The sequence below is a fragment of the Harpia harpyja genome, chromosome 5, assembly GCF_026419915.1.
Source record: "Harpia harpyja isolate bHarHar1 chromosome 5, bHarHar1 primary haplotype, whole genome shotgun sequence".
NCBI lineage: Eukaryota > Metazoa > Chordata > Aves > Accipitriformes > Accipitridae > Harpia > Harpia harpyja.
Window position 1 is genome coordinate 4,905,314 of NC_068944.1, and position 16,875 is coordinate 4,922,188.

The 16,875-nt window shown below is 42.1% G+C and overlaps 1 protein-coding gene across 2 annotated transcripts in view; it reads right to left on the reverse strand.

Annotated features, from left to right (window-relative positions):
• Positions 1–743: 743 nt before the first annotated feature.
• Positions 744–16,875, reverse strand: part of EPB41L4B (erythrocyte membrane protein band 4.1 like 4B) — a 173,736-nt gene continuing 157,604 nt past the window's right edge. Inside the window, exons 23-25 of one of the 2 annotated variants that reach the window (XM_052787702.1) lie at positions 11,241–11,309; positions 7,196–7,359; positions 744–5,573 (exon numbers count right to left, since the gene is read on the reverse strand). In XM_052787702.1, coding sequence (XP_052643662.1) covers positions 5,504–5,573; positions 7,196–7,359; positions 11,241–11,309 — 303 coding nt within the window. In that variant the 3' untranslated portion in view covers positions 744–5,503. The remainder of the gene's footprint in view (positions 5,574–7,195; positions 7,360–11,240; positions 11,310–16,875) is intronic. The other variant, XM_052787703.1, reaches the window with a different exon arrangement.

Consider the following 16,875-nt stretch of genomic DNA (forward strand, 5'->3'; position numbering starts at 1 on the left):
CCAGCTGGAGAAATTGGGATGGGATCATATTGCTTCCAAATATAGAGTTTTGGCAACCTCAGAAAATGGGGTGAACGTTACTGGGATTTTATTTCATAAATGTACTGGGAAAGTTAATGTCAAAAACGTCCTGATTTAGAGAGCTTTCAAAAAGAGAAAATGGAGGTGTTTCATTCCGAAGCAACCTTTCATTTAGACATTTAAAAAATGGCAAAATCAAGGGCAAAAACCTGAGTGAAATGTTTTGATTGTGTTAAAGCAAAGAAATATTTACAATGAACATGCTTTTATTTATTTATTTATTTACCTACCTTCATAGAACAGTTTAATAACTTGGTGTCTTTCAGCCCTGTGTGAAATGGAATATTTCTCCCCACCCCTCCACTCCAGCAGTGCTTTTTGCCACCTTTGGAGCCCCAGCTGAAAAACCAGCAACATGCCATGTTTCGTGCTTCTCCACCTTGATCCTGCCAGTGTTTTTCCAGCTCTGGTATTCAGCAAAGCGTGCCCCAGCTAATGACCCAACAGATGACTGGCACCCTACAACACTGGTCTGTAACTTTAAGCTGGAGAAAACCCTCTGGGCTTTTTGAAGAAATTCTCTGTTTTTTCCTTAGAATGTTTTGGGTTTTTTTTATGAAGGTGGATCCACTTTATTAGCAACCAAATGTTTCCTTTATTTGGCATAGTGCCCCATGCCTCCTGAATGACTGATTTGTCTACAAATTGCTCAGACTCTGTGATTTATTTTTCATCTCATTTATTGCAGGCATGAATACAGGAACAGGTAAACAGCTGAGCCGTAAAAGTTTCTCTCTAGGCATGTTTTCAACAAAATGCCATCATACATTGTCTGATGATACACGCTGCTACTCAGATGAAACAAAATGGTGTGAGCAATCTTACTTTAAAGCTGCTACCCACCAGTCAAAGCTGCAGCTGCCAAAGAAGCCTTCTCCTCCACTTGCTCTCTCCCTTCCCTCCTTCTCCACATCATCTACAGGTTCTTTTACGGCACTTAACTTTACAAAACACAGTTGTGAAGCTGATCTTACATGCAATTACGGATCAGCCTCAGTATATTTATTGCAAACTCCTTGAATATCAGGACATTTAAAAAAAAAAAAAAGAAAAAAAGAAAGAAACAATATTCCATTGCATAATTACGAGTAGGTTTTTGTAGCCAATGAACCAGAAATGTATTCAGAAAAAAAAAAAAGAAAGAAAAACAAAGGATATTTGTAAACAGTTCAAACGAAACATGGCGCTGCCTCCAATGAAACATTTCACTGCATTGCCAGCTCTGTTTCAAATGGGCACGTAGGCATCCTGTCGCAAGAGAGTTGTGAAGCCACGAACTGAAACTTTGGAGGAGTTTATTTTCAAACATTGCACTTTCAGGGTCTAAGTATGTCTGAAATGTGAAAAATCTGCACACACTGTGGGATCTGACAGAGATGTGGGATCTCAAACAACGCTTCTAAAGAAAACCCGGTTATTCCTTTTAAAACAAAATAGTGAAAAAAGCTGAACCACACAAAAACAAAGCACAATTGACTGGCTTCCATAAGAGACTGCAATATGAGAAAATATTTAACTCCTTGCATAGCTATTGAAATGGCCAATAAATTTTGCTGGAATCACCCAAACATGACAACATTGCATTCTGCTGCTTAGAGACTTCACGCTGGAAAGCTGGGATCTGCTGACCGGGTCGGAGCATCGCTCGGGGCACTGTTAAAAGCCAGGGCCACCCCTGGTAGGCTTTGCCAGCGTGGCTACAGCAGGTTTCATCAACAAGCTATTCCCAGACCGGGCACAACTATAACGATGCCTCTTTAAGTTACCCCAGGGCTCTGTTCTCCCTGTAAAGGGATAAAAGCTGTTCTGACAACAGGGTGTTTCTGGTAGTGTATTTACACCGAACACGCAAGGCTTTCGCTGGCAGAGCTACGTCGATCACAAATCATACCTCAGAGTACCCCTGGATGATGTAGCCGTGTCGGCAAGGGTTTGCAATGTAGACCTAACCAGAGGGACGGAGAGCCGGATTCATCTCACTTAACTTTAAGCAACGTAAAGGTAGACGTTTAAGTCAGAGACACCTCCGGAAGGCAGTTCCTTTGATCTCTTGTCAGCGGAGAGTTGGGCGTATTAACGTTAGGTGAGATGAAGCCTTTCCCAGGAGAGCTGAAGAGACGAACTCCTTTCAGCCACCCTTTCCTGTCACCGACTCTGGAGACCATGCTTCAGAAGGCTGCTGTTCAAATGCGTTATCTTTACACACGTCAATGTACATGATAATGATAGCCTGTGCTGGGCTTCATGCTGCCACAACTACATAGGCAAGCTCATTAAAGCTAGCTCAGATACTTCTGCACTATTATATAGACATACCCTCAGGCAGAGTATCCTTTAACACCTGTAAAGTTAAAGTCGAGGGGCAAATCCAGAGTATTTGCCCCTCAGCGTATGTTCATGTTGACGTTGTCTTGTTTACAACAGTTTTGGCTAACAGGTGTCCTAACACTGTAATTCCCAACCAGAGGTGAGGCAGGAGGGTTTATTCAGAGGATGTGAAAAGTGAGACGCTTAAGCGTGGCTGAAGGATGTACGTAGTAAGAAAGAACAAGGTGATGACGTTCCGCAGTTAAAAGTTTAGTTTGATATCAGTAAAACAGTTTTAATAAAGCTCCATTAGACTGCAGAATAGGAAACAGTGGCAGCCAGTGGATAAGACACTAAAACAAGACAAGGCAACGTACTTAGGGTTGTTCTGTGGAAAACAGCCCACGGGAACTAAGCGGCCAGGCGAGCCTTTCCCTATTCTCCTGGTGGGAACCAAGGAGGGAAGGAGTCTCTGCTGTTTCTCAGCTATAAAGACTTGGCCACTGTAAAGTAATCTCGGTTCACGTTTCTTGTTTTCCAGTTCTGGCTATTTCAGCTGAAGAATTGTTATACAATGGGAGCAAAACATTGCATTTAAAATAATAAACTAATAGCTGGTTTACGAGCCAGAACATCTGGTGGGGCTGGTCTGAGTCAGGCATTCAGTTTTGCTAAAGGCTTTTCCTTCTGTGACCAGACTGCCCTAATGCAGGTAATTGGATCTGTTTGCCCCCAAACCTGAAGGCGTATCGCGGGGTTCCTAAAGTCCACTCCACGGCAATCAGTACGACCGAAGCGTGCGTTCAGATCTGGTTTTGCTGTTTTTCCTTGACAATAACCTTGTGAAACTGCTGCCATTTTACACAAAACTGGGGCTTGCTTAACAGCAGGCAGAAGACCAGATTCAGCTAGTCAGCGCTGTGCTATTCTCAATCTTACTTTGCTTTCCTCTCCCAAAACAGCACCTCTGATTACAATTTTCTTTTATTTGTTCTTCACAATGCTCCCTTTTACTTGGGCACAGACAAAATGCGCTGCTGCTTCTCCCTCTCCCAGTACCGTCTGGGAAGTGGCGAGTAACAGGACACGGGAGATGCAGCCTTTTGCGTCTGTTGCGTTTTCCCCTCCTTTCTGATTTCTTCACAGGGATTTACTGTTCCTAATCCATTTTTAATAACCTTGGGTTGATGGAGCGGTATATTAAGACATAAGGAACAGAAGTGTCCTGGCACTGTAACTAGAAGGTGGACAGCGTACAAGTCCTATCCGATTACCCAGCAAAGTCACCTGAGCGCTCCGAAATCTGCAGTCCAGGTGTGTTTCTATGGCTCCTTGTGCCCATTGCTCATGTTGAGCTACTTCGTTACATTTTGTATTGCGAGTTTCTACCTAACGCTTGTGCTGTTTATTTTGCCCCGTTTCATGGCAACCAGAAAGGTTTGGGGTTGGTGGATTTAACTGGGGAGCCTAATGCTAATTTCTTGTCCCAGTAAATATAAAAGAGACAAGTCATTCTATACCTCCACGTTGCAATCCACAGTCCTACGATGCTCTCAAGAATTCTCCTTTCGGAAAAAAGAGCACAAGCTGACTCTGAAGGAAACTCAGTCTCACAGCAATCACTTTCCCAGCCTCCACACAAACAAACTGCTTAAGCTGAGATAAAGCCATCGTAATCAGTATCAAATTAAGGGCAATCTTTTATCTTAATACAAACAAGAGAACATAGCGTACAGAGTAACAGAAAAATACACATCTTCAGCCATACAAAACGCACAAAACTTTCCTGTCGGAAGAGTACCTTGTAGCTGACAGTTGTTGGTAGCTTTCTGGATGACCCTGCAACTACTGAACGGGGGGAAATGGAGAACTTCTTTCTTCTGTTTTTTTGTCCTAGGAAACAGTTGGTGGCATTACCTGTATACCATAAACACCCTCCCTGGGGCTGCGGTTCTGCTAGCACTGGACTACCCACCCCACCTGATGCCCGAGATAGCTCCACTGAAGGTAAGAACCCGCTTGCGTGCTGGAGGTGAAGGGGACGTACAGCCAGGCGTACCCCCCCCAGGTTTGCCGGTACACACGTGCTGATTAGTAGAGTGAAAAAAACGGGCATAGACACAGCTATGTCATAAACTATCATTGTTATTATTCTTTAAAGTGATCGATCGATTCACGTCAGTCAGGAAGGTGGTTTATCTAGCCAGGAAGGAAAAAAATCCTCCCTGCGCGAGCTATGTCCACACCGCTGAGGCTCTGCAACCTGCAGTGCCGGGGCAGGAGCCGTCTGAGTGTGGGCGAGCGCTAATGCCTAGGCAACCCGGAGAAGGTGAAACTTCTCACTTCGTTAAAAAAAGTCAGTATCAAGCTAGAAAGTCAGTAGCAAATTACTTTAAACAACTGATTTTTTTTTTTTTCCATTAATGGAAATACGGTAAGATTTAGTTGAAAGTTTAGGTCAAGATGACAAACCATAGGGAGCGTTGGGTGCGTATACCTGTATGGTGGGCTGTCTTTCCCCCTTGCAGCTATTTATGTCTCTGAAGTGAAGGTTAAGGTTAGGAATTTAATAAGACAGCTGTTTATTTTTCTGTGGAGACTAACAGTCCTGGGGTTAGGATGTAATAATCATTCTTCTGCTTTAAAAATGGTTCTTTAACAAATAGCAGTAGCTCATTGCAATTTTCAGTTGTACAAAATGACATATTTTCTATGTTACTATCAAAATATTCTGCATAACATTAATTTCTGTGCACTTATTAACATATGTACAGAACAGTGTTTCCCAATAGAAATCAGTATGCTCCTTGCTGATCCTTTTTGCCCTAGATTTACCAAAACCAAACCTGAAATTAATTGTGTTAATAGTATAAAATCTCAGGAGAGATAAAGAACTGAAGGTTTATTTCCCAGCAGCAAACGAATAAAGGAACTCCTTCAAGTTAAAGTCTAGCCGAGACCTAATTTTAACCAACCGTGGTGAATCCAGGCGAGCCAGGAATATCACACATTTTCCCGATGCATTATGTTGAGTACACAGAAGCAGAGGAATGTAAACAGACAGAAGGCACATGAAAGGCCCCAATCCATTCTCCATCTGACGGAAGTGCGAATTTCATAATTCTGTCATCAAGAGTCTTTTCATCATTTTCTCTCTCTCAAGTTCACGCCTCAGAGTCTCAGCGCTGTGTAATTAATGCACAAACAGCCAATTATGGGAACAACAATAAGTCTCAGATTTCAATTTAAAATAATTAACATTTTCAAAATACCAAAGGAGGGGAAAAAAGGTCAGACTCGATTCAGTGAAAAGGCTGATAACTGATGCCTGATTCACAACCAAGTACCACTTGATATTTCTGAAGAGCAAACAGAAGCAAGAAAAAGGACATAAAAAACCCCACATGGCAAAACAGTTTAGGATTTAATCTCTACCCCCGCTAAAGGCTACTGATTTCAAAGGAAGCCGGACTAGGACTCTCAAAATCAAACACCTACAGTAAATGCCATCACAAAAGACTGGTGTTACAGCCTTCTGCTCCTCAGCACGGTCGGATATTGGGGGACATCTCTATACGCTGAATTTACTACAGTCTTGCACACATCGGGGTGTGGGAAGCAGAGCCTGAAGCCCTCGCTCTCACACACCGAACCACTCCAGAGCCCGCAGGCTCTGCAACCGGGAATGCCCTGGGTTAGTGATTCCGTTGCTTAAGAAATAGTGTGGGGGAAAAAAAACCCAAAAACCTGTTTACTGTGTTGTTCTGAGAGTTAAGTATCTAATGCTTGTAAAACAGTTTGGAGATTTAAACTGCAGTGCAGAAACCTTGCAGTCCTTTCATGGGCAAGCAGGGGTGGAATCACCCACTTGTGTTCGAGACATCTTACAGAAGCTGAGTTCAGCACTACAGCTTCAGAATTACATTTTCACTGGAATGATAAATTTTTGGATGAGTTGGCAATGTTGAACAAGCGTGCAGGTGTAATTAAACCAACATCTGCAAAAAACAGCTAACAAATGAAAACGGGAATTGACTGTGAATCCAAAAGTAAAAAAGGCTCATCTATTATCATGCCAAAGAAATACTTTTCTCTTCAACATAAGCCTAGGACCTTTTTGCGCTCCAGAAGTATTGAATATATCCACTCCTACATTTGTATTCAGTAAATTATCAGCTTGGAAAATTCAGCTTTGATTAAATTCTAGAATAAGAAGCCAGCATGCAAAACAGGTAGGATGGAACAATAGAAAACTGAAAGCAGGCTGCCTGTGGAAAGATGGGATGGCTTGTTGTTTCTCTAAGAAACTACAAGAAAGACCACTGTAGCTTGACATTACTAAAAAAAAAAAAAAAGAAAAAAGAGGTAAAAGAAAGAAGACCAGTGCCCATTTTTCATTTAGAAGAGCAGGCATGTCTCAACCTCAGCTTTCCCCCACGGACATTTAATTTCAAAAAACAAATTGCAACAGTAATTATTAGAAGAAAACATTTCTGGTTCAGACAAAATGACTTGCCTGAGGAATATCTTCATAACCCTTCCTCTCCAGGCCATTGGCCACAGAAATGGTACGCTGCCGGCTGCAGCAGTTAATTAAGGCAGGTTTTTTTCTCAGAGCAGATATGTGTTTTAGATATTTCTTTACATAACCCACCTATTCTGAAGTAGGTGTCAAGCAGCAACAGGAAATCTTTTGCTATCAGGGGAAACGTCACTTTATGGTAATTATGATAGAAAAAGAGAAATCAAGCTGATTCCTTTAATGCAGAGAGCATCATAGTATTTCTGTGAAAGAACTGCACAGTACCTGTCTGCCAGCGAAATCGGTTTATGCGACGTATATATTGTCTGGACCGTTGGAGTTGGTATAGTCTCTGCCAAAGATCTCAGTACGGGCGATGGAGTTACCAGCGTTATCTTAGGAGATGACTGCACCGCACAGCATTGTAATTTGCTGTCTGTAAATTCTGCCTACAAAAAAAAAAAAAAAAAAAAAGTATACAGACACGGAAAGAAAAAAAGCGTAGATTAGCTTCTACTGCTCTTGCTACATTTCACCATCCAATTCATTGCCAAACACTCAGTAATAACAACTAATAACGAGAACAAACGGGGGGCTGTAGCTATAGCTGCTCAGTGCAACCTCCGTGGATGCTGAACAGCCACCTCTTTCCGTGGCTCTTCCAGAGCCGTGCCTGAGGGGCAAGCCTGATGGCAACATGCGCTACGTGAGATGAAACTCCACGTACGGGACTGGCAGCATTCGGATAAAAGACCTCATCAGTTTGGAGAATGCTGACCGCAGGAGATTTCTGGGCTATTCTTCAGAAATCCTATACAACTTGCTGGTGGGTCCTCCGACTAATCTGTGTTTTGCAATAGCCAGGAGTCCGGGCTTGTAGGAGTCCGGGTTTCAAAGTGTCCATCCCTTTCCCACATTTGCTAACTGGAACGTGAAATATTCTTGCAGTATCTACTGATAGGCAATATTGGAAGGGCTGCTTTAAGACAAACAGCAAGCAACTGTCTCCTGCCTTTCAGGTGAGGCATATCAGCGCTGCAGTATTACAACAGAGACTGTGCCAGCCTATACAGCTGGAGGGGGAGGATCCCTAAAAATGAAATACCACCGTCTTGCTTTTCGGCACGGACTATTTCTCATGCCAAACCACAGTGGCTAGCGCCTGTGGTGCGTGGATGACCCTGACCTGGGAAAAGCACAGAGCAACTGCAGTGTGTCAGCATGTCAGGACCATTAGGATATGCTCCTACTGGTATCGGCTGCATTTCTTTCTTGCCAACTTTTTCTTCTAAACTTGGTTCAGACTTTAAGGCAGGGAGGAAGAAAAGTCACCATCATAAGGGAGCAGCTATTTGAACAGCAACTTTTTTTTTCTTTGTCTTAATTATTCCTCCAATTCTGCAAGCCACACAGGATCAATGCTAAACACAAATCGGTTTAATCAGCGGGACAATTATTTGAGCCCAGGAAAGAATGGCTGTGTTAGGTTTGCTTGCTTATTGTCATTTTTTAACATGTCTCTGCTGACGTTTCAGCTCAACCTGTCTGACATGCTCCAAAACAACCTCTGAAGCAAAAGGAATTCCATTAATTCCACAAAATTAGTAAAATGGAAAATGTAAAACCAACTAAAGAAACTCTCCCTCCAACCCTGGCCAGTTATGTGTGTAAATACTGGCTAATAGAACCTGTCCAAACTTCTCTCTCGTTCAACTTTTAAAACTCAGCCTTACAAGCTGCAGGGGTATCAAATTTGGTGTTCCTCATACAGGATCCCTGTCTTCTGAGAACTGCCAGATCTTACTTTACGGCATGAGAAGGAGGCACCACTCTGTGAGGCTGATGTAAATTCTCCCAGCCTTACCGAAATCAGCAGAGCGATGAGAAATTACACTTGCTGAAGATTTGCCCTGAGTGCTAAAGAGTGTTTGCTCTGGATAATGGTTTTACAGTATATATCCAAAGCATCTTTTTATATATATCTGCTTGCACAGTATGTTTGAATCAAATATTTAACTGGTCTAAACAGATATAATTTCATTAATTTAAATCTATGTGACTCATACCAGCCTGAGAATATGGTCATCGAGCCTGCCATTTCTCTATGGAAATCTCTGAAATTCAGAGGGGTTCCTGGCATGAAGCTTATTTTTAAATATTCCAGGCAGCCAAGTTCTCTAATTTTTCCTCTGATAAAATCAACACAGCTGCATATACACCACCAAATTAGAAGCCCTACACAAAAGGTAAAGCCTTCCAAATGTCACTGTTCATACCTTTTTCCCCTCAATAACATTTCAATGTTTTGTTCCAAGCAAAAAAAAAAAAAAAAAAAGTGAAGGGGAAGCAAGGAAAGCAAGGAAAAGAAAAAGAAAAAAACCCAAACAAACAAGGAAAAAGATCAACAAATGTTACCATCTGGGACTGTGTGTGACTGGAGAACATTCAGAGTTAGATCTACCTGTAAGTAAGTCCTAGCACTGATTTAGACCTTTCCTTTACAGCTCCCACCTGCAGGGCAGCTATCTTCAAGCCCCCGGCAGAGCCCGTGCATCAGGATGAACTGAAACGCTGCTGGGGAGAAACACATCTCTTTGGGCTGGGATGGAGGACCGTGAAACACAGGACCAAAGTCTAATTAACCTTCCTAATTGTTTTCCTTTCTTTATGCAGTCCTCTAGGTAGCTGCTCGTTTACCACAGATGTTTGTACATAACTCTCTAAAAGGAATGTATGGAATCATATGATGGATCGCACAGCACTAGATTTTTATTGTAACGGTGTTTTAAATATTTGTGATCTGGATTCTGCCCTCCACCCTCCCCAGGGAAACAGGACTTTATGGGGAGAAGAGGGAATTTCAGAAAGATTAGTTTGAATTTTACTCTGCTGCTTCTCTCCCGACAGAGCATAACAAAAATCTCAACATTTGAATTTGCCAAGAAACAGCCATTTCTTGCAAGATGGAAATTGCTGTGGGTAAGTATATCAAGGTAGCTTCTTTTTATATTTTAAAGTTCTATCCCCCCAATGATGAAAAAATATTTTATATACCCCTCCTAAATTTTGCTTTCATCATAACTGTCATAGGCAGAAAAATAATTTCCTGACAATCATTACTACTTAGTGGGAAAGCTATTCTGGGTGTATCTTTTTGCTTAGGTAAAGTAGTACTATGAAAGACACAAACACTGTAACTTTGGTTTAGCTTTTACCACAACTGTACTATCCGGACTTGGCTGACCTAGTGAAAAGTTGCTGCGACATATTCCCGTGTATTTTTGGATACCTTTAATTAGAGCTAAACGGTGGCACTGACGCAGCTTAGGGACCCTAACTAACTCTGGCTTTAAAATACCTATTTGGAGAAGAACAACATTTAGGTCAAATCCCATGATCAGGTTTATCGTGAAAGAAAAGCCTCTTTCTTTAAATCATTAAATGCAGACAGTTACTGCACATGGCCCAACAGTGATTGAAGTTACTTATCTCTGATTATATGCCACATATAGATTGCTGCTATCAGTAAAAGTTAAGGTTAAAGTCTGAAATGCTTCATTTTGCAAATGTAATTTAAAAACTGTAAGTCAGTTACTGTGGTTTATAATTGTAATCAGAGAGTGTTTCTTATAGAGTAGATCATTTTGTCACACTTACTGCATAACGCCTCTACCCCTAAAGTAGGACTTAGATTGGACTTATTTTTTAAATTATCAAATAGTTGTTTCCTGTTTGTATGTAGTTTACCTTACCAAAAACCCCAAATCCCAACTTCTGTGAAAGTTTAACAGGAACTGAGTTCAATACTTGATTCAAGTTATTAAGTAAACATGGGAGTTTATACAAGGATACCATTGTAGTCATCAACACACTAACTATAATTCTTTTTTAAAATTCAGATGCAAATTCAATGAAAATCAGGCCCCTCTTTGTGATGGCACAGCAGGCGGTTTCAGGCAGGAGGCCATGCAATTGCTAGACAGAGGACTAAGTCTTCCCATTCCCTTATTGCTCCTTGGAAAGAGGCTATGGAGCTTCACAACTGTCCTCTACAGTCCTGAACTGAACAACATTCTGGGACCAACCGCATTAGCGGTGAGCCTTGACCTTTAACTCTTAGTCCTGTGTCTAGTAAGCAGCAATGTCTGAATGCAGGCAAGTTAATTATTTGTATAATGGAAATATTTAACTGATTTGCACTCTAATTTCTACTTGGATTTTTTTTTTTTTTTTTTTGAGGACTGCTTAGCGCATAAGTTTCTGACACTGTTAAAAAAATCAGTTGGAATTGTGTTAAATACACAGTTTTTTAGTTGCACGTTCTACTTACAGAAAACTGTGGTACTGTTGTAAAAGGATCGAAAAAAGGATTAGATGTATCAGCAGGGAATGTCTTTATCTTTAAAAAAGATAAAGAAAAAGATGTTACTTTCAGAGCATAAAAATGCAAAAGAAAAAAAAAGCAGCAAAGCATTGCAACTACAGTGACATATCCAACAAATTCGAGCAGTTCAGCAGTGCTTGGACCAGACCAAAAAAGTCCCCTCCAAAAATGCATACAGAAATCTGATGATGAATAGTCAAAGCATAAATATGAAAACTCGATAAATTAATTTTACCATGTAATTAAATCTGTTGTGCAAATACGGAGCTGATTGCATACAATATATCTCCCAATTCTGTCAAGAGCCGTTGGATTATCATCTGCTTCCTTCAGCCAGCACTACATTTTAAAATGTGTAATATGAAGTGCAGGAGCAAATTCTGCAGCGCAGGAACTTTGGCTAAAGAAATTGTGCTTTACGTATTTTAGATTTCCAAAGTTTCAGTTCCACAGTTGCCGCCAAAGTCAGACAAACAATCACGTAAAGTGGGATTGAAAGAAAACCATATACAAAAAAAGCACTGGGGACAACTGTTTGTTTCGGGCAGCTACGAGGCCCTGTGTTGAGAGGAGGGCTGTGGATAACGGATGACCTTAGGAGGTTTTTTTGGAAAAGCGCCCGGAGGGGTGAGAGACCAACACGTCCATGTGCCGAGAAGTCTGAGAGCTCCCAGGGCTTGGTCCATGAGCGTACGGTCACTGGTGTGACCAGGCCCTGCTGGAAGTCGCTTCTGCCCTTAAAATCACTTCAACCATTAACTGAAATTAAAGAAATATTAGAAGCAGCAACAATCTCTGTCCCACTTCATTGTGAATGCTGTTTCTCGTGATTTTCCTCTTTAGAATGCAGATGTTATTTATTCATTCAGAGAGATGACAAAATAGCAAATAAAGGTATCAGTTTTGAACTGCACTTCATGCTTTCCATTTGGAAAACCACATTTTTCACTGTAAAGGTGCGTTTTTCACTTCATTATAGAAACTTCTGTGCATTTGTTTGTTATGAATGTCTTCAAGCATAATTCACTAACTACAGATATATAACTGTTGTTTAATAATGAGGAAAGCTACCCTGAGGGCCTTGAGCCCGTAGGCCAAAGCAAAACCTGAAATTATGACATCAAATATAATTAAGTAAGTGTACAGTCTTTATTTTGTAAATAAGATAACAGAAGCATACTGGCTATAAGGATGCCAAGGGAAATTAACAGCCATCTGTGGGCCCACTTCTGCAAACATGTGGAATTAATCTGGCCATTAACTGTCAGGCTTCTTACACCCAAAGAGTATGGATAGCAAAGATACACTTAAACATGTAAATACCTTTTTTAACAGAATAAAGGTGTTTATAAGTCAATTACGCAGGCGCAAATGAACAAACAACTGTGTGAGGGAGAAATTCTTTTAAATCACTATTTTCTATGCAAACATATTAAAGAAAATTTCACACTCCTTTTATAGTCCTATATTCACGTCTGTTAGCAAAGTGTATGTACGCTACAATGCCGATTGAACCTACTCATTGGATTGAAGCAACAGCTCCTTGCAAGTTTCATACCCAGAGCCAAGTCTGTCAACGCAAAACATGGACAGCCGTAGCGCGTCTCACTCTTCTGAGAGGCAGCAAATACCCACGAGCCCAGGTTGTCATTCTCAGGTTATAAAGGGTTTACAATATGACGTTGCAGTACAAAATACAAGCGCACTCCATTACAAACACAATATTTGAGCCAAAGGCAAACAGGGATGGGAAGCTGGTTGCTCATATGCAGCGTGAGTTTGATATTCTACAGCCAAAATCTCTCTAATTTTGCAGGTTGGTCTCATTAAGGAAACGAAGCGCGGTTACTGAATACAGAAAAGAAAAATGACGCAGAACGATATTCAAGAGCCCACTGGGATTTGGGACCAGAGGCCCGCAAGAGGAGTCAGCCCTGATTACACACTGCGGCACACAGCCATGCAGAATGCTCTCTTGCAAAATCAGTCCTGCCATCTGTGGATGTGCCTAAGGCCAGCCTACGTATCAAAACACGGCAAAAAACGGTTAATCTGGCTTAGTTATCAGCGCGAGTTCCTCTCTCGGGGAGCTGTGCTTATTTAGTCTTGGGAATAAGACAATCTCGATAAATGAAAGGCTCTCTAGGTTCTAAACCCACCAATTTCCAGCACTTTAAAGAAACTGAAAACAGAAATTAAGGAACAGAGGGGAAAAAACCATACTTGCGTTCAATTTAGGAGTGACAAACAGAAACCACCCTTGCTCAGCCTTTAGGATTTACTGTCTTCCTCTCATCTTTTTTCCGTCTGAGAAGAGACCACTGTTACTCAAATGGCACAACGGAGTTTATCGGTTTGGCCCGGGCCTTGATATGAGTGCTGCTGCCAGCTCCCACAGGCAAAAGAGAGAGACAACGCTGCTGTTGTCTCCTCAGCGCTGGCAAGAGGTTCTTATCTATTGATGGCTTGGCTCCTTTGAGAAGGAATTAGGTACAATGTCCTCCTCATCCATGCAACAGCAGAAAAATTCTGTATATTCCAGAACACTTTTCAGACTGAGGATACGCAGGATGGGGAGAGAGTAGCGTGGAAAGCATCGGTGAAGCAACTGGTTTATGTGAAGCTGAATTTGGAAATTTGAAAAGTCTTTTCACCCGAGAATATACTTTGGCCTGACTGTCCTGCATGTCCACCATGGCCAGCAGCGTGCTGATAACAGCAGCAGTTGCCAGCACCTGGGAAGAGGAAGAAAACCCTGTAATTCCCACCCCGCCACACGAGGAAAGCAGCGTCATGTGTGAGTCTCTTCCTAACCCTTGTCTTGGGATAAAGTTTATTGCATGGAGTCAAAACTCTCAAAGTAGCTCAAAAAGCAAAACAACTCTCTGACCAGAACAAGAAGTGAAGACCTAAATGTTATACAGTGCCCACGCAGTATATAGCCTCTCTCCCTGTCCTCGGAGGAAGACATACCATACCTTTAAACGTCTCCTGACTCACGTGGCAGAAGCAGACTCTAAACTTTTCCTGGGTGCTTTCTTCTCTCTGCTGCGGCAGCATCTGTTGAAAGATGCCACCCGGGGACCGAGAAAGGAAGAAGAGCAGAGCCATCTCCAGCACCTACCGCAAACCTGCCATTCCTCCAGCCTCTGGAGACCTTCAGCAGCTTCCAGGCTTCACCTGGGATTGCAAACACGAGGGGAAAAGGGAATAGGAAAGAGGAGGTGGGCAGCTCTGTGTGCAGGACAGTCTCGTGAAGCTGAATTGAGGCTGCTCAGACTAGCAAAACACAGTAGCTGCTAGCGCGTGGGTTGCCTATAGACAAGCTGCTGAGGTATTCCGACTACTTTGGTATAAGACAAAACGAGAAATAACAGCTTTAAAGTTTACAGCTGAGCACAAAAATTCCTGCGGCGGCAGCTGGAGCAGCAGTCGTGTCCGCATTGCAGACCTGCTCAGATGAGCACGTTCTGGCACAGTCAGGCTCTTCCACGGGAGCGAAAGGGACTAACGGGTGGCACAGGGGCTATAGAAATATCACGAGCAACGAGAGGTCGGAGCTGTACTTTCGATAACAGCACAGACAGACTTTTAAGTATAAAACTTGATTTCAAGCACACCTGCTCTCTGCAGCGGTGGAAACAGTCTTGCAGCCCAAGTCACGACCATAAAACAACCTTTAAGGCAGGTCCCATAAGTAACCGTCACGTCACAGGGGCACGGCATGAAGGGGAGTGAAGGCGTTCTGCGTTCCAGCGGCATCTCACATGCTGAGGGCTTGTTTCACAACCTCAAATGGCCCTTGCTTGAAAGGTCAGGGTGCATTACCATAGCAGAACTACTTTCGACAAGTATTTCCTCGTCCGGAATATTTAGCTTGGCAAGTTGAGTATTTACTAAGCTTAAAAGAACAGTTGACTCTTAACAAAAAGAAGGAAAAAAAGAAAAGAATAATACAAAAAGGATCGGCACAGTCCCACGACAAGTCCAGTGGTCAAGTAATCTTTAAGGAGAAAGATCTGAAAACCAGTCAATATAACAGTCACATTGATTTTGTGGGAAAATGAGTCAATTTTTATTCCTCTGTGGCCAATTTTCTGCTAGTACTCAAAGATTCTTGTTGCATTATTAGCTGTCCATTGGGGTGACATATTTTGGAGGTATCTTTGCCACACTCAGAAAGAATTAACAGCACTAATTTTCCTTGATATTTATACTGCAAGGAAGAATGAAGGAGAGTGAAGGAAGAAAAGGGACAACAGGACAAGAACCTTCCCCTTTTCTTTACATTTGCGCAAAGAGTTCTTCTGGATAGAATTTAAAATCTCAGTAAAAACAATTGTACTCTCCTGAAACACCTTTTAGATGGGTCAGGAGAAAAAACCTGTAACTTTCTCATAAAAGCAAATGGAAGTGGAGGGACACAAAGAAAGAGTACTTTTATCAAGTTAATTGATATAAAATTAGCTATTTTTGGTATTTCTATCAGAAGGGAAAATTACAAATGTCCTTGCTGTGACAAAAAAGTACCACTTTTGGGAGAAGTGGGCTTAATTTGGATATGTTCTCTTACATTGGGGGCAGTCAGTATATTCACTGCCCTGCCACAACTTACTTTGCTTCTACAAAGGTCTGGTAAGATTTTGTGCTGTTGACACTTCGCTTCCCTCCCATCCCCTGCACCTCGGCTGGAGGCCTTTAAAACATGATGGAGAAAATGTGTGATCTCAGTGGGTTTGCACTGTCACTTTGTATACTGGCCAGATGGAAGAAAAACTTTAGGCCAAACACTTCGTTAGATTCCTGTGCGTCACAGCAGAAGCAGAGCTGCTAACACATGGCCCTCAGTGTACACATATAGCCCGAGGAATATTCTGTGGTGCTTTATTTCAAAATACATGCTATAAGTTGAATACCATCACATCCATACAGCACAGAGGTTTGTTTCTACTCATAAAATTAGAAAAGATCAGCAGCCGAAACTTCTGGATTACATTGCAGAAGCATTTCCCAGCATTGCAGAAGCATTTCCCAGCATTGCAGAAGCTACATTGCTGTAGCATTTCCCAGTCCTGACGTGTGATGTGACTTTAAAAGCACCGGTTAACCATTAGACCTGGTTTCCAAAACCAGTGATATGATCCTGGACTTTGCAATTGTTCAGTAAAGCTCCTTGTCTGCTGTCATACCATTTCAGTGGCTGAAATGAATAATAAGGCGGAAAATGTAAAACCAAAGTGGGAGTAGTTCCTGGCTCCAATGATCGATCACTCAGGTAATGTCAACCCCAGTTCTCTCCCTTTGCATGTGGCAGCAAAACCAGCATGATAGGTAGGCAGGTGTAATCACTGCCTGGATGTACGGGGCAAAAATCAGACCAAAGCAGTGCAGTCCAATAAACTTGTAAGAGGATGGAGATGTAAATCAGCAATACCATTGGCTAGTCAGTCTTGGAAAAGGCTTTGTGAACTAAATGCCTTGACGAACCACATGGTGCGAATCCTACGCGCATTGCCTCACAGGCCACCTTCGTTCCATGGGATGCGGGATTTTTTCCACTTGTTGAAATGATACCCAGGTG